The sequence below is a fragment of the Diceros bicornis genome, chromosome 13, assembly GCF_020826845.1.
Source record: "Diceros bicornis minor isolate mBicDic1 chromosome 13, mDicBic1.mat.cur, whole genome shotgun sequence".
NCBI lineage: Eukaryota > Metazoa > Chordata > Mammalia > Perissodactyla > Rhinocerotidae > Diceros > Diceros bicornis.
The window spans coordinates 33,695,831-33,714,146 of NC_080752.1; the positions used below are offsets into that span (position 1 = coordinate 33,695,831).

At 40.1% G+C, this 18,316-nt stretch overlaps 1 protein-coding gene across 1 annotated transcript in view; it reads left to right on the top strand.

Moving 5' to 3' along the window:
• The window catches only part of DDI2 (DNA damage inducible 1 homolog 2), a 30,531-nt gene that overhangs the window by 9,310 nt on the left and 2,905 nt on the right, over positions 1–18,316 (top strand). The window contains exons 3-7 of the mRNA XM_058552961.1: positions 1,910–2,146; positions 3,795–3,921; positions 6,748–6,875; positions 10,155–10,283; positions 16,153–16,256. Of these exons, the coding sequence (XP_058408944.1) occupies positions 1,910–2,146; positions 3,795–3,921; positions 6,748–6,875; positions 10,155–10,283; positions 16,153–16,256 (725 nt within the window). The remainder of the gene's footprint in view (positions 1–1,909; positions 2,147–3,794; positions 3,922–6,747; positions 6,876–10,154; positions 10,284–16,152; positions 16,257–18,316) is intronic.

Genomic DNA, 18,316 nt, shown 5'->3' on the forward strand with positions numbered 1-18,316 from the left:
TGTTAGTTCTGGAGAGTTCACTTTTTTTTTCCTGTGCTGTCCCATATGGACAAGAGAGCCAGTAGGTGGGGGAGGGGAGAGGATCTGGTCTATAAGGTAAACAAGTTTTTCAGAATTATTCTGAAGTGAATGGACTCTCAAGATAAGTGTCCAGGGTTGGAGATAAAGTTTCCCTGCCCACAGAGAAGGCCCACCCAAGATGTTTTGCCAGTTGGTATAGGTTAACTGCCTCACAAGGATCATGCCATTCACTTCACCTTTTCTTTGGTTAGGAGTTCATACACAAGCATGTGCGCACACACAGATATACACACACACTCACACATATACACATATGTTTGCTAGCTGCCAGCTGAGGTCTATTTGAAGAAAGCGACTGCCTAGTTAAACCCATGCTAAGAGGCAGAAGGCTTGCATCTGAGTTTAAGCATTCCCTTTTTCTGTTTGAGGTCTCAAAGGCTACAGGATAGCCTCAGACTTGGGACAGGTGTGACCATCAGATACATTTTGGAGTTGAAGAAATGTGGGCTAGCCCACATTTCAGTCCTAGCCCCTCATTCTGGCTCTACTTTTTTTTTTCTCTTTCCTTTTTGTTTTTTTTTTTTTTTTTTTTTTTGTGAGGAGATCAGCCCTGAGCTAACATCTGCCAATCCTCCTCTTTTTTTGCTGAGGAAGACGGCCCTGGGCTAACATCTGTGCCTATCTTCCTCCACTTTATATGGGACGCCGCCACAGCATGGCTTACCAAGCAGTGCGTCGGTGCGCGCCCGGGATCCGAACCAGCGAACCCTGGGCCGCCGCAGCGGAGCGCGCGCACTTAACCGCTTGCGCCACCGGGCCGGCCCCTCTCTTTCCTTTTTTTAAGTAACAGCTTTATTGAGATATCATTCCCATATCATACAATTCACTCATTTAAAAGATATGATTCAATGATTTTTAGTGTATTCAGAGTTGTGCAACCATCACTACAATCAATTTTAGCGCATTTTCATCACATTAAAAAGAAACCATGTACCCATTAACACTCATTCCCCGTCTGCCCCCAAGCCTTCTAGCCCTAGGCAACCGTCAGTTTACTTTCAGTCTCTATGTATTTTCTTGTTTTGGACATTTCATATAAATGGATTCATGCAATATGTGGGTGCTTTGTGTAAGGCTCCCTTTTATTTTCCTTTCATTTTAATAAGGTCAGCTCAGCCTGGAGTATAGAACCTGAGAGTTGTAGCCTCTAAACCTGTTGTATCTTTTGGTATACTCAGCACTGAGAACCTGTGCAAGTTCCTTTTCTTCTGTTTCTCTCTCCTGTAAAATGATTAAACCTGCTAGCTCCCCAGGGGTATGAGAAGAGTCAGCAGTGATGCACAGATGAAAGTGTAAACTCAAAGAATATGTGTAGCACAGACTTGTAGAATTTAACATCTAACATTTACGGTGTTCATTTGCTATGTATAGTATTCTTTACCCAAGATATCAGGGCTCTTTGAAGCATATGTCAGAGCAAACTAGGATTTTTCTTAAGAACCACATCCAGATTTATGCAGTTACATCTACTGAAAATAGCTTTAATTTTTTAAAAACATAATAAGTAAAAACTTGTTACCTATTCTGGGATATTTTGTAGCCAAAAATCTGGGTTTACTGCCATTGTCTGCCCCCCTGACACACACATTTTTCTGTTCTTTCCTATCTGTTCACCCTCAGACTGCAGTCTTTATGGTCAAAGTCAGTGGGAGCTCAATTTAAAAAAAAAAAAGTGTGAGAATGAGCATAGGAGAGGTCATTAGAAAATCTACAATTACCATTTACTGCTGTTATATACCACTTATGAGCAAATGTTCTGCTGTTTCCTTCAAATGCTTGTTTTTATGGAGTCACTTGAAGTAAACTTTGATTCGATTTTCCCCAACAGACTTACCCCGAATAGACTTCCGTAGCATAGCTGTGCCTGGCACATCCAGCTCCCGGCAGCGCCAGCCACCAGGAGCACAGCAGTCCCGCTCATCTCCTGGAGAAATAGCTTCATCTCCTCAAGGCCTGGACAATCCAGCCTTGCTCCGAGACATGTTGCTGGCCAACCCCCACGAGCTGTCCTTGCTGAAGGAGCGCAATCCACCCCTGGCAGATGCTCTGCTCAGTGGAGATCTTGGTAAGCTTATAAATTTGGAAGGCTCTCAAGCTGATATGAGGTGAAGTAGTTGTGCCACAGCAAATGTGGAGAAAAGCAACTGGTGTGTTCAGGCCGCTGTGTCACATGATTTATTGAACGTATCAGTTGGTCTGTGAGAGGTAAATTAGTGCTGATATCAAAGACTGAGTTAATTAGCAATAGCGACAATTTTAGGACTCCATAGAGTTCTGAAATCCAGCTAGACCAGCCCCCCTGTTTACATTTTTCTTCTATTTTAGCACCATGTAACCCAGGTACTGATATTTTAACCTGTTTAGTTAGACCTGCAATTAAAGAGAGCACCAATAAACCAGCTGATGCCAATTGAAATGCTTTTGGTGACAAGAAACAGGTTCAGTGCCATCAGCCTGTATGACAAAATGGAACCCCCTTATTCTCATCCATCCCAAGTTTAATGATACTGGGGTTGTTACCAGCAGTTTATTTGGAGCTATATTTGAGCCATTCTTTTATTTAACAGACCACTTATTTTTACTCACCTTTATGAATAAATTTTTCTCTGTAAATTTCTCCAATTTTACTCTTGCATTTATGAAACTATACTGATTAAATTTTAAAACATAACAGACACTTAATAACTCATTCCTCAATAACCATATTTTAGATTGACGTAATATTTACCTACAGAGAAATAAACGCAGGTTTTAAGTATACATTTTGTTGAGTTTTGGCATGCTCATGTAACTACCACCCTAGTCAAGATATAGAAAATTTCTCTCACTGCAGAAAGTTCCATGATGTTCTCTTTCTAGTCAGTTTCCTCCCCTTATAGGCTATGACTATTTTGATAATCATTATAGATTAGTTTTGCCTCTTTTTGATCTTCATGTGAATGGAATCATGGAATCATACAGTATGTCCTCTCGTGTCAGGCTTGTTTCACTCAGTGTTTTTCAGATCCATCCATGTTGTATATATTAGTAGTTCATATGACCATTATGTTGATTTCTTTAATTTCTTAGGCAGCGTTATATCTAATTGCCAAAGACCATGATGACGGCACATTTAAGTTTATACATTTAAATGCACCCCCATTTAAGAAATAGCAAAATAAAGATGGTTCTTGTAACATACATCTTATAGCAAGCAATGTTTTCTCTTTACTAATTTTCCTGCCTATTATCCATCAGGTAATATAGATAGGCGAACAGTAGTTTGCATTTAATTTATCTGCCTTTAGGCAGAGAGTGTTAAAAGGAAGTGAAACTAGAAGAGGAAAAAGATTGTGGTGCTCTATTTTATTTCTAGGTAATAGGATAATAAGGGCAATAGGGAGGGGAGGAGAGGGGTCGTTTGTGTGCCACACAGATAGTCATTCCCCACTGATCTAAACTGAAAAGGCCTTATCTCTGAGTAGAAACTGATGGATAACTGCTTACAGGGATAAGTGATTTTTGCAAACACTTTATTTCTTTACACTGAATTTAGGTGAAGAAGTAGTTTTGCCTCAGAGAATAGAAAGTAAATGTAATCGCTCATTTAAAATAATTTTTAGACATCTCTTCTGCATCTCTTACAGTTGATTTTGAGAAATTGTTTGATGTGGAACAGTACTAATGAAGAATGAAAATATAGTGGTTTAAGATTTCACCCCTTATTTGTGTAGAGAAATTTTCTAGGGTCCTGGTGGAGCAGCAGCAGGACCGAGCACGGAGAGAGCAAGAAAGGATTCGTCTCTTTTCTGCTGATCCTTTTGATCTTGAAGCTCAAGCAAAGATAGAAGAAGATATAAGGTAATGAGTGACCCTTCACCTAAAGAGCAAGATTTAGAGAATCCAGATTTCCCACACTACAGGTGATCCTGTGTTAGTTGGACATCTCCTTTGAGGTAGCTTCCTTATTCTGCATTTGAGATAAGTTATTCTCTCCTCCTCCGTTTTCCTCATATTTTGATTCCACGTTACAAAGATACAGGTACCTAACTTAATGACTTTCTCTTCTAAAAGTTAATAACAACACCCTGACTAGCGCACAGCACATCATTAAAGCAACTCCAGGTAGATGACCCTAGGACTGAGCAGAAGCCCCCAACTTGGTAACACTGCTGGACTGGCTAGACAGGCTGATTGGAATCTCGTTCCTTAGACATAATGCATGAGCCCTCATCAAATCCAGGGCTTGAACATGATTGGTTTAAGTCCATTTGTGCAGAAATTTGTAGTCCTCAGTCTGTTTTCCTTCCACATTTCTTTTACAGGCCTCAGTGGGTAAACTGACTGCCTTTCACATTGTCAACTCCGGTTTCTCTAATGCTTTGGTTCTCACCTGGGGCTGCATTAAAATTACGTGAGAAGGTTTTAAAAAGTGCTGATGCTTGGACTGTACTCCCAAATCTGATGAATCAGAATCTTAAGGTGTGGGGCCTAACCAGGTGCAATGATACTAATGTCAACCGTGGTCACATTACTAGTCACAAGCATGACACTGTTCAGTTAGTCCCTTTGGATGAAAGAACAGCTACTCCCCCCCCCCGCCGGATTCAGTTTTTATTGCTAATTGTGAAGGCCTTAGTATAACTAAAAAGAACATGACTGTAACAGTACTGCTTTTAGGCACTCTGTCATCATCTGTGGTTACTTAAATGAAGCCTAACTTGGTCATTAGCTTATACTGTCAACTTGGAAGTCAAATAATTTTCTTGTTTCTTTTTTCTCTGACTACTTTTGAAATCAGAGAAATATAAATTGTAATTTAGAATCAATTGATAACCCTAAGCTCTTCACTTGTGTTCTTGTTGATTAAGCGTTCCCATTAATTGTATCAGGTACTAACAAATATCTGAGAAACATCTAACTAGTTAAATCCACCTGGAGAAACAGGAAGATATCTGTGTTCTCTGAACTGGACCACGTCGCAGCTGTAAAGAACCTGACATAATTTTCAAGAATAGTTGTGTTCAACCCTGGAAGCGGGAGGGGTGGCGGGGGAGAACGGGGAAGCATCATAGCCAAACCGTGACACTGAGCTGTTGGAAGAATAGAAGTGAAATGAGGCATATCCATATGGCTCACGTTTCTTCCCAGGCGTGGGGTAAAGGAAATGGGGTAACGCATACATTTTTTTAAAGGAGAAAACCTTGTGCTTCTGAAGAGACTCTCTACATAGCCCAGAATAGCCAAAGTAGGTGGTATTATCTCAGAAGATTTTTTGCTGAAACTTATCTTGGTTGGAGTCAGTGCGAGGTCAGAAGTGCACGACTAATTTTAGGTTACTTCTAAATTTAATAACGTGGCGTAAGAGAAAGGCTGTGTAATTCTATCAAATGCCTGTTAAAGTCTCGTTGGGTATGATACAGTAGTGATTACACAGGGTATTTGTACACTGAGGTATAATAGCTTGCGTATTTGCTTGAATAAATTAAACGAGTGCCTTTCCGAGAAATTTAATATTTTATTACAGAATGGCTGGTAAACCCATCAATTCAGGTGAGCTGGAGTATTACTACAGAAAGGACAGGCACTACAGTTAGGAGCAGGGATCAGAAAGTTTTTCCATAAAGGGCCAGATAGTAAATATTTTAGGCTTTGCAGGCCATAGTATCTGTTGCTAGGGCTCACTTCCGTCAGTGCAGCACCAAAGCAGCCATAGATAGTACAACAGTATGTAAATGAACAGTGTGGCTGTGTTCCCATAAAAACTTATTTACACAAACAGACTGTGGGCCTTAGTTTGCCAATCCCTGGTTCCCAGTTGTTGTTTATCCCAAATATTGGATCCTGTTCTATTATTGTCTCAGTCTTCAAGTGAGTTGCCTGGCCCCTGCCCTAGTTTCCATTAATGTTGGTAGTGTTTGGTAATGTTTTTAAAAGGAGACTGGGAATGAAGACATGAGATGTTGGAGTAAGCTGGAACTCCCTTTTATTTGCTTTTCTCATGGAAGAATTAGAATATGTTCAGTTTTTAAAGAAATGATTTGATAGACCAGGTGAACTATGATACATGTATGTGTGTGTAGTTTTCTAAGTGATAGGTAGGTAGGTATGTGTACTTTTTGATCATCTGCTCTTATGTTAGCATAGTATATTAGATGCCTTATACCTTTCAGCAATCCTATAATAGGAATTATTATCCTCATTTTACAGATTAGAGAACCCAATCTTGGAGATTAAACAGCAGATGCAACCAAAGCAGTTGAAACATCTATGTATTATATCTGCAAAATATTTTTAATACACTGGACATAGGAAATGTACCCATATACCCAGTAAATCCTCAGTTAAATTTGGAGCATACATGAAATTCTGACATTCTACAGGATAAAAAGGGTTGTGACTGTTACTCTCTAGAAGTTCATTTTCCTGTTTCTGAGCTTATAAAGGGAACACAATTGTTTTACATGAAGGTAACTTGTATGCCTTTAGATATTCTGCCAACCATATATCTCACTACCTCCTACTGAATCACCTATCGCAGGATAGAGCCCAGTTTCCATTTCCATAACTCAGCTGCTATAGTTTGGACAAAAGATATATACAAATCTGTTTTTAATATTGTGACTGAAACATATTTCTCTTCATGGAAATAATGCTTTCAGTGTACGTGGTTTTGGTTTGTTACAGGCAACAGAACATTGAGGAAAACATGACAATAGCTATGGAAGAGGCTCCGGAAAGTTTTGGCCAAGTAGTAATGCTTTATATTAACTGCAAAGTGAATGGACATCCTGTGAAAGCCTTTGTTGACTCAGGTGATGTCTCTATCTTTTGTGTCTCTGTCTGTCCATCTAACATTCTGACCTGACACAGGGAGAAGGGGAGACTCTTGTGTCCGTTAAGGATGGCAGTAGTCCTTTGGACTGCTAGGTAACAAGCCTGGGGGTTATTCTTTCACTTGCCAATCTTTTCCTGTTTGTAATAGGTTTATTTCTTTAATCATTTCTTAACCAGGTTTGTATTTTGTAATGTCTCTTATATCTTCCTACCTCCCCTATTTGGCATTCTGAATTTCTAGGATAGCTCTGTAAGAAACTGGGGAGTAAGTGGGTTTAGAATAAGGAGCTATAAGAAGGTGTGTAGAGTATAGGTCAAACAAATATTTCAGCCTGGTCTGTGTGCCAGCACTTTGCCAGGAGTGGTAAGGAGTGGAAGGATGTATGGGGCATGGTTCTTAGAGCTTAACAGCCAGGTAAGGAGACAGGGAGTTTCCCGCTTGAGGGTTCAGATAATCCCTGTACTAACTGACACCTTTCCTCTTAGTTAATAACTCTTTGCTTTTTAGTAAGACCACGCAGAGCAGCATCATATGAGTGTGCCTCAGTGGTCTTATGTGTCTTACTTCTGGGTGTCTCACTGGGAGCTGAAAGATAAGAATAAGTTCCTACAGGAGTAAAAGCCTCTGCTCAAGTAAATTTTCCTCCATTTGTTCATCCACAAACTTGAACCACATACTGGGTTTCAACTATCGTTAAGAGTTTGTATCTTGAGATGCATACATTGCCGGGAGAAGTAAATCTGCCAATTATTCGGTTTTAAAAATATCTGTTGAGTGCTGCATGCAGAGCGTTGTGCTGAGTCCTTAGGGGTAAGCCTTACTAACTGGTGCTTCATAGGGCTCCTGTATGAGTGAGAGAATTAAATGCAGAAGAGACAATAATACAATACACCACATTTATTGAGCCCTTACTATGCCAAGCCCCATGCGAGGTGCTTAATATATGTCATCTTACTCAATTTTATTTAATCCGCAGAACATCCCTATGAGCTATATTCTACTATTATCCCTACTTTACAGACGAGGAAACTTAGATGTAGAAAGGTGAAGTCACTCTTCCAGGTATATACAGTTCATGAGTGGTAGACTTGGGATTCAGCCCCAGATCTGCCTGATGCCAGAACTCTTACCCTCTGTGCAACAATCTGATGCACGTTGGATGAACAGAGAGACCACCTTCTCACTCTGACTGGGGTGCGCAGGTGTGGCTTCCCAAAAGCGAGGGCATTTGAACTGCGCTGTCTCCATGGGCAGAGGACTGGGGCTCAGAGCTAAGTCCTGAGAAAAGGCAGGAGAGCAGTGAAGGGGACCCTTCTCATGCGGGGGTTGCTTCCTTTACATCATGAACTAGCTTTTGTGGAGTAGAGTGGGGAGGAAGGAAGAAAAGAGAATTGCCTTCCCAAATTCCCTTTTCTTTCATTATTTCTGGGCCTTCTTGAATCTAACCTCCCTCAAATGCTAAGAGCTTTCAGTGCCCGTAAAGTGTAAGGTACCTAAAGAGAAACATGAAGTGTTGGAATTAAATGAGAGTAGAGATCACTGGGAAAGGACCATCAGTTGGGGAGGAGGTGAGTCTTGAGCTGGACCTTAAAGCATAAGTAGAATTCAGAGAAAGTGAAAGCAGGGGAGGGGGCGCTCTACAGGAGGATCAAAGTGAGAAAGAGGCAGAGGGAGCAAATTCCTCCTGGGAAAGTGGAGGGTTTAGAGCAGTCCAAATATAAGGCTGGAGTCTGAGTCTGTTTGGGCTGCTATGACAGAATACTGTAGACCAAGTGGCTTATAAACACAGATTTATTTCTTGTAGTTCTGGAGGCTGGGAAGTCCAGGATCAAGGCATCGGTGGGTTTGGTGTCTAGTAAGGACCTGATTCCTGGTTCATAGAAGGCTGTCTTCTCCATGTGTCCTCACATGGAGGAAAGGGTGAGGCAGCTCTCTGGGGTCTCTTTTATAAGGGCAGTAACCTCATTCATGGCTCCAGCTCCTAATCACCTCCCAAAGGCCCCACCTCCTAATACCATCACGTGGGTGATTGGATTTCAACATCTGAATTTTGGAAGGACACAAACATTAAGTCTATGGCAGCTGGAAGTAGTTGGGCCAGGATGATGTGGGATGTGAAGCTGTGGTGATGTGGTTTGAAGCTAATCTTAAAGAGTAGGAGCCACTGAGGAGTTTTGAGCAGATGCACAAGTGAGCTGAAGAAGGTGATATTTTAGGAAGACTGAAAGTAGTGACAGATGTGGAGAATTCTGTACCCCTAAGGGTGAGAACTATTTCTTTGCTTTAAATTATACATTTACAGAGTGGTTTGGAAACAAGAGAAATTGCCCGCTAGCAAAGAGCGTAGAGTGAGCTGGGCTGATTGCTATGGTTAGAAGGAGGAAGGTCAGAAGTAGCAGAAATTGCATAGAATTTATTAACAAGATTGAGACAGAGTTTGAGAGTGGGCAGAAGACTAAAAGAAGAGGAATCAAAAGTGAACAATGCCTAAATTTTGTGATTGCAATAGCACAATTCCAGTGGCAAGGAGAGAAATCCAAGTGAGAATTATTTGGGAAGGAAGAGTTTTATACCTGTTGGCTTTGAGATAGAAATGTCCAACACAGGAATGTAGAGCGAGTCTGAGGGAGAGATTAGGACTGTAGATCAAGATTAGAGGAGTGTCTGTCTTCTGCGCAGCTGGCTCCAGCTGTGGCTGAGTACATGTAACTGGAAGAGAAAAGACCTTAAATGCCCTCTTCCGTAAAGGGAAGGGAGTCAGATGTTGGTGCAGAGAATAGGGAGTTCAGTTCTAATTTTTTGAGAGACTGAAGGATGTATTTTTTTAACTGATAAATTATAGTTTCCCAAAGTTTAAAATAAAAATCACTTGATGTTTAGAGATCCTCGGTGAAAACTGATCCAAGTGTAAAATAGTACTTAATTTACATTTCCATCTGTAGACATAGTTTGACTTTTTGGAAGTCCTTTCCAGATAGTTTTGCTATTAGTAAAGTTTTAAAATATCATTTAATTATTACATTTAAACAAAATATTCCTTCCTTCAATGTCAAGCTTCTACACTATGTTTCAGGTTCCAACGTGGAACTGAAAGTTACTGTAAGCGTGGCTGGAAACCTGCTTAGTAGTAATAATTTTACACAGACAAAAGCCTTGGGGTATACTTGCTTTCTTCCCTGTTCTTAGTGCTGCATTTTTAATCTTACCACAAATGTGGATTTTGTTTTTGTTATCTGATGTTTTCCTCCGCCTCCAGGTGCCCAGATGACTATTATGAGCCAAGCTTGTGCAGAAAGGTGCAATATAATGAGGCTGGTGGACCGTCGGTGGGCAGGGATCGCCAAAGGAGTGGGCACCCAGAAGATTATTGGAAGGGTACATCTAGGTGAGCAAAGGGCACCAGGAGTCTTTGTAGGATAGTGGATTTTTAAAAATTTCTTTTGGTTAGGTACATTTGATCCAGCAAGCCTAATCCCTAGAAATTTTAAATCCTATATTCTATCGAAGTTAATACATGTACATGTTTTAGCTGGTTACAAAAAGCACCAGTCTCCCATGCACTTTTATTTCCTGCTCCTGAGAGATAATCCCTTTCAACTATTTCAGCTGATTTCTTTTGGTGCTTACCTCCATATTTCTAACTAATGTGTTTATGGTGCTAGTTACTGATATGACTGTGTAAGGACTGTTGACAGCTCTGAGCTATCTAATTGAAAATAATTGCTTTTCCTTTCGTGTCTAGTATTCTTTTGTTCTTGGAATTAATAATTGTCTTTTTGTTGTCATTTGATTTTTTTATGTGTTACTCATCCCTGAACACTTACCTAGTTGTGTGAATCTCCTTTATACATTTCATCCTATTGAAGATGCTGCTTCCAGATCCTGGACTGGTGGTTCAAGGCTGCTTCATCGCTCTTGTTTCAGAATCTCCCTTGACTGTTTCCTGAAGACTCCTTTGCCCTTGGTCTTATGTCAGATTACATAAATTTCATGTCTTCCTCTTTTTTGTTTTGCTCCTCAGTTTATTAGAGTGCTTTTTCAGTAATTTCCTGAGAAAAAGTGCATGGAAGTAAGTTGAGTCCTTAAAATCAGAACATGTCTTTTTTTCCTACATTCTACCAGTCTGGCTAGGTTGGAAATCATTTTCCTTCACAATTTTTGTCAGTGTTGCTGTGGAGAAGCTGGCTGCTATTCTGATTCTTGATCCTTTCTGTGAAAGATTTCTTTTCCATTTCTGAAGCTTGTAGAATCTTCTCTCTGACCTCAGTGTTTTGAAATTTCACAATGATGTCCTTGGGTGTGGATCTCTTTTCATTCACTGTGCTGGGTACCTTTCAATCTGGAAAAATGGTTGTGATCATAATTTCCTCCCCTCTGAATGTCAGTTATTCAGGTAGGGTAATCCCCTATCCTGGAATTGTCCTCTGGTTTTCTTATCTTTTCTTTCTTTCATTGTGTTCTGGGTTGGGGTTTTTTTCCTCAACTTTGCCTTCCAACCTTGCTGTTATGTTTTGTATTTGTTTTTCTTTCGTGTTAGAATGGTTTTTTCAAATGTCTGGTGATCCTTGGCATCTGCTCATATTGACAAGTGGGATACCAGAAGGCTATTTGGAAGATTCTTTGGGTGGGCAGCCATGGTGATTATGGGTGACCTGGAAGTTGGGAGGAAGAAAAAGGCTAGAGTCTCAGTAAACTTTCGCTTAATCCCCTTGGTTTTCCATTAGGTGCTTGTTGTGACCCTGTCTTCCTCCATGCCCACCTCTATTGCGAGAGCCTCTGTTTCACCCTCTTGAGAAAAGAAACCTCCAGTCTGCGGTTGGGGTGAAGGGAGGTAGTTGCCTGGCTAAGCGGAGTCCAGGAGGGGAACCCCAAGGTCTACCTATACCTACATAGACATTCAACCAGTCTTTCTGCTTTGGACCCACCTCTGCCCCTGTTCGCAGAGGTGCTTGTTTCAACCTCTGCAGCCTCTGCAGTTTAAGCCTCTTGGGAGTTCTGTGATGTCAGTTGAGTTCCTTCTTAGTTTTCTTTCGTCATCTGCTAATTCCTAAATTGTGTTTCAGTTGTTTCTTCCATATTTTTGGCCTTAGTGATTTGTGCCTTAAAAAAAAAAACTTTCGGGGCCAGCCCGGTGGCACAAGCAGTTAAGTGTGTGCGCTCCGCTGCGGCGGGCCGGGGTTCGCTGGTTCGGATCCCGGGCGCGCACCGAGGCACTGCTTGTCAAGCCATGCTGTGGCAGCGTCCCATATAAAGTGGAGGAAGATGGGCACGGAGTTAGCCCAGGGCCAGTCTTCCTCAGCAAAAAGAGGAGGATTGGCAGGTGTTAGCACAGGGCTGATCTTCCTCACCAAAAAAAAACAAAAACAAAACTTTCATTGCAATTTTTAAGGAGTAAAGGAGGTAAATACCTGTGTTCAATCTTTCATCTCTAATCAAAATGTTCTTTTCTTTTTGTTTTTTTCTTTCATTATCCATTTAATAGATGCTCATTATAGAGAATTTCAAAAATATAGAAATGTGAGAAGTGAAAATACCTTAAATCCTTTTAAGTGAGAATCAACCACTGGTAACATTTGGACATATCTCCTTCTAGCCATTTTTACATGCAATTTTTTTTTTTTTTTTTGTAAAAGGTGGTCATGCAGTATATAGATTTTTTTTTTTTTTTTTTTTTTTTTTTTTTTTTTTTTTTTGGTGAGGCAGATCAGCCCCGAGCTAACATCTGATGCCAATCCTCCTCTTTTTGCCGAGGAAGATTGGCTCTGGGCTAACATCCGTGTCCATCTTCCTCTGCTTGATATGAGACGCCACCACAGCATGGCTTGACAAGTGGTGCGTCAGTGAGCCCCTGGGATCTGAACCTGCAGACCGTGCACCGCCAAAGCGAAGCACGCACTTAACTGCTGTACCACCGGGCTGGCCACCTACAATGTATAGAATTTTATTCTATGCTTTAAGAAAAAGTAACATTTTCCCAATGTTACTATAAATTTCATAAGCATCATTTAAATAAATGCATAGCATTCTGTTGTATGGGTTTAATGGTCAACTTTTGGGATTTTTTTTTCCCCTCAATATTTTGTTATTGTAACATGGCAGTGGATTTTTTTGTAGTTTTGTGCACATTTTGATTTTTTTTCCCTCAGTCAAGATTCCCATAAGTGAAACTACTGAATCAAAGGTTATGAATAGTTTAAGACACTTGATACTGCTAACTGGTACCAGTCTGGTTTCTTTAGCACTGAGTGAATATTAATCTTAATATCTTTATACAAAAAAGTATTTAGTTTTTACCCCTTTGGTTTGCAGATAAAAAAGTAGTTTCTTATTTTAAGTTACTTTTCTTTCATTGCAAGTGGTAGTTTTTTCTACCCATTTTCCTTTCTTTCATTCTTCCTTTTTCAATATATTTGTCTATTTATTAGAGTCTCTGTGTGTTTTTTTTTTAATTAATTAATTTATTTATTTATTTTCCCCAAAGCCCCAGTAGATAGTTGTATTCATAACTGCACATCCTTCAAGATGCTGTATGTGGGACGCGGCCTCAGCATGGCCGGAGAAGCGGTGTGTCGGTGCGCGCCCGGGATCCGATCCCGGGCCGCCAGCAGCGGAGCATGTGCACTTAACCGCTAAGCCACGGGGCCGGCCCGTCTCTGTGTTTTCTTTTACTGATTTATATAGAATAGGCATACCTTACTCTCATATGCTTTCCTACACACAGTAGGACTGAAATTGGGTAGGAAAACCACAAACTGGTTGCTTCAGAGGCTGAGTTCTCAGATTTTTCATGGTTTTAGGTGAGAAGATAATAGGAAGAGATAGAATAAGAACCAGTCCCCTGTGTCCTTCCTTGTGGATGGGCAGGTTCTACCATTTTGCAACTTTGACTATAGTAGGCATGAAGAAAACCTTGTAACAATAAGGGAAATCTAAATAAAGGAGAGCTATACCGTGGATAGGAAGACTCAATATGTTGAAGGTGGTAATTCTGGCACATTTATCAATAGATATCAACATTATATTACCAACATTTATCAACAGAGTCAAAATCCCAATAGGTTTTTTTTTATGAGACTTGATGTGCTAATTTTAAATTTCATATGGACCTTTTATTGCAGGAGTGGGCAAGATACTCTGGGATAACTTACCCTTCTAGGTATCCAGACCAAAGGACTAGAACAGAAACAGACCCATGCCTACATGAACCTTGGTAATGAGAGAGGAAATCTTAGAGAGCAGTGGGGAACGTTTCAGGAAATGGTGCTAGGACAGCTGGGTATCCATGTGGAAAAAATGAATTAGAAATTGGACCCCACCTCACGTCACACACAGAAGTCAGTGCAGGGTTGATTAAAGACCTAGATGTGAGAGGCAGAGTCAACCTCTTTTTTTTTTTTTTTTTTTTTTTTGTGAGGAGATCAGCCCTGTGCTAACATCTGCCAGTCCTCCTCTTTTTTGCTAAGGAAGACTGGCCCTGGGCTAACATCTGTGCCCATCTTCCTCCACTTTATATGGGACGCCGCCACAGCATGGTTTGCCAAGCAGTGCGTTGGTGTGCGCCCGGGATCCGAACCGGCGAACCCCGGGCCGCCGCAGTGGAGTGCACGTACTGAACCCTTGCACCACCGGGCCGGCCCCCCACAGTCAACGTCTTAGAAGAAAATATAGGAGAATGTCTTGCATAGCGAAAGAGTCCTTTAAGAGATAAGAAGGAAATTATTTGATCAATTTGGCCACATTAAGATGAAGAACTTTTTATCAAGACGTCATAAAGTGAACAAACAAGGAAGGAATTTTAGTAACACATAGCACTAATAAAGGATTCATATTCGGAATATATGCATATTCTGTGTGTGTGTGTGTACATCCTCCAACTCAGTAAGAAAGACAGTATAAAAAGTTATAGAAATGCTTGAACAGGCACTTTAAGAGGAAACCCAAATGGTTAATAAATATATGAAAAGTTGCTTAACTTCAGTATTAATCAGGGAAATACCAAATTACTTGTCAGATTAGCAAGATTTTAAATCTAATAATATTGAGTGTTGGTGAGAATGTGGAGCAATGGGAATTTTCATACACTGCTGGAAACATTTTCAAAAATAATTCATCACGCAACAAAGTTGAGCCTAATATCCCCTAGAACCTGTGATTCAACTTCCTAGAATATACCTTAGAGAAGCCCATGGCACACTGGGAGACACATTCAAGAATATTCCTGGTAGCGTTGCTTATGACAGCAGAAATTTGAAGCGACCCCAAAAGTCCTGTAGCAGTAGAATGGCTAAATCAGTTGTGGTGCACATTAGGCACTACAGTCCTCTCGGGTGATTTAAAGTGAAAGAAGTAGAGTCGCGTCTATAGGGACATGGCTCAAATATGGAAGTTGTAGTTCAGAAACACAAAACTAAATAATATGTTGCTTAGAAATTGTACAAAACTGGTAAGCACTATAAGAAAAGCTAGGAATGATTTAGAAAAACCAGGTTAGTTGGGGAGGTTGAAGGAGGCAAATATAAAGGTGTGATCAGTAGGATGTATAGGAGACTTCTTAGGTTTCTGTTTCTTACCTGGGAAACAGATGTGTGCGTGTTTGTTTTATTATACCTTATATTGTGCATAAATTTCATACATCTTCTGTTTGTAATATGTATTTAATAATAAAATTTTTTTTTTTAAATCTTATATATAAAGTAAGAGGGATAATTGAGGAAAGGGACCAGGCAGGAGGCCCCAAGTAAACACAGGCCTTGGTGTTGTGTCCGGTTTAGCAAATAGAAACTTGCTTATAATAGGCAGTAATAAACAGTTTACTTGGAGGCTAATTAAAAAGTGTACAGATTTTATTTCCCTTTTAGAAAATCTTTTGTAGGTGTATAGGAAGCAGGTGGTTAATATTGGAGGAATTGGTCTTTTTTTTTTTTTTTTTTTTTTTTTTTATCCTTTAATGCTGGCTTTCCTCACCAGCTGAGCGTGTATGCTAATGGCATCACATATCAAGCCAGGTATTCTGGGTAGTAGCTCTACCAGATCCATGAGCTGGTGATTTATGAGCTGGTGCCTTCGTTGGCTTTTAACTGATCATTGGTCTTACTGGATTTTCATACTTAGCTCACTTGTTTGCATGCTTTGCCTTGCTATGACTGATTGCAGGAAGCAAGGCACAGAATCAGAATGATAGATATATTTCCAAGGCTTACGTGGGGCTTTTGAGGCAAAAATCGGTAACCTCTTCTCTTCTTCATATGCTTTAGCTCAGGTTCAAATTGAAGGAGATTTCCTGGCGTGTTCCTTCTCTATACTTGAGGAGCAGCCCATGGACATGCTTCTGGGACTGGACATGCTGAAACGGCATCAGGTAGTTAAGAGCTTCGCTTTCTTTTTGCATCAGCTCTTTGTGTGTTTTGTTACTGCATCATTTCTCTTTGTTGTATATACAGGAAAACTAAGAAGCATGATTTTTCAAATCTGGAAAGTATGTTAATTGATGATATTGTCATACAAGGTTTGAAATTATGTGTCAGAAATAGAATCTGTTTTTGTGAAATCTCTGAATCTGTTATATCTTGCTATCTGTTTTGAGATTATAATAGGCAATCTGGTTCCTTTGTGTGGTTTTTAATTTCTGATTAGAACTCAATTTTTGAAGGTTTTGTAGGGAGGTATAACACATAATGATGATTTTACTGCAACTGTTAAGTTTAGTAAATCCTTAGTAGCTGGTCAAACAATACTTGAGAAGAACTTTAGGATTAAGGAAGAAGGTGTACATAAGATGTTGGGAATGGAACTGTTTGTTTAGTACAGGGAGAATGGTTTGTAAATGTATTCATTTGCAGTGATATTTATATTTCTACTCTAAAGCCTAATAATTTGTTTAAAGATCAACTCCTCTCATTGAAGAAGCAATTAGTGTCCACTAGGTAATAAAATTTTTCACAGCGGGCTGGCTGGCCCAGTGGCATAGTGGTTAAGTTCATGCACTCTGCTTTGGTGGCCCAGAGTTCGTGGGTTCGGATCCTGGGCGCAGACCAATGCACCACTTATCAAGCCATGGTGTGGCAGCGTCCCATATAAAGTAGAGGAAGATGGGCACAGATGTTAGCCCAGGGCAAATCTTCCTCAGCAAAAAGAGGAGGATTAGCAACGCGTGTTAGCTCAGGGCTAATCTTCCTCAAAAAAAAAATTTTCTTGACAGCAAGGTTTCATATCTAGGCAAAATTTTTTTTTTTTTTTGTGAGGAAGATCAGCCCTGAGCTAACATCCGTGCTAATCCTCCTCTTTTTTTGCTGAGGAAGACTGGCTCTGAGCTAACATCTATTGCCAATCCTCCTCCTTTTTTTTCCCCAAAGCCCCAGTAGATAGTTGTATGTCATAGTTGCACATCCTTCTAGTTGCTGTATGTGGGACGCAGCCTCAGCATGGCCGAAGAAGCCGTACGTCGGTGCGCGCCCGGGATCCGAACCTGGGCCGCAAGTAGCGGAGCGCAAGCACTTAACCCCTAAGCCACGGGGCCGACCCTAGGCAAAATTTTTATGGCACTAATACTCTTTAAAATTTTTTAATATTAAATTCCTATAAATATATATATTATATGGATTTTCTAATCAAAGTGCAGCATTTTAAGTAGAAGGAATGAGTGAGTACACGTATCAATAAAACCTAATTTATTAACTTGTCACTGTCTTTACCTTTTTTTTTTTTTTTGAGGAAGATTGGCCCTGCGCTGACATCTGTTGCCAGTCTTCCTCTTCTTTCTTTTTTCTCCCCAAAGCCCCAGTACATAGTTGTATACCATAGTTGTAGAGTTGTAGCTCTTCTGTATGGGACGCCGCCTCAGCATGGCTTGATAAGCAGTGAGTAGGTTCATACCCAGGATCTGAACCAGCGAATCCCGGGCCGCCAAAGTGGAATGTGCGAACTTAACCACCACACCCCTGGGCCGGCCGCCTGTCTCTCCCTATTATAGACCAGCAGTTTCCATCTTTATAGATGTAAAGTAAATATGTGTATAACTGTTTTATATTAAGTAATTATAGAAATACACAGTAAAGGAGGATGATAGCGTAGGTATGAAATAAAGAATACTTTTGTAGAGATTGCCTTGCCCATATACCACTTTTGAGACCATTGGTATAGAATTTAAATATAAGCTGTACTTTATACAGTAAGCAAAAAGCTAAATGTAAAACTGTATAAATAGTATGTCTTTTATAAGAAAAAGTCACTTATATGTTTCTAAAAGATGGGCTGCTGGTTATGCCTGGCATTTTCCCAAATTATGTACAATGAACGTGTATTACATTTAAATTCAGAAATGAACATATACTGTTAGACAAATATATTTGTGTAGTATAAACTATATCGTATAAAGATTATTCTGCTATAAACTGAATATTTAAAAAATTCTAACTTAGC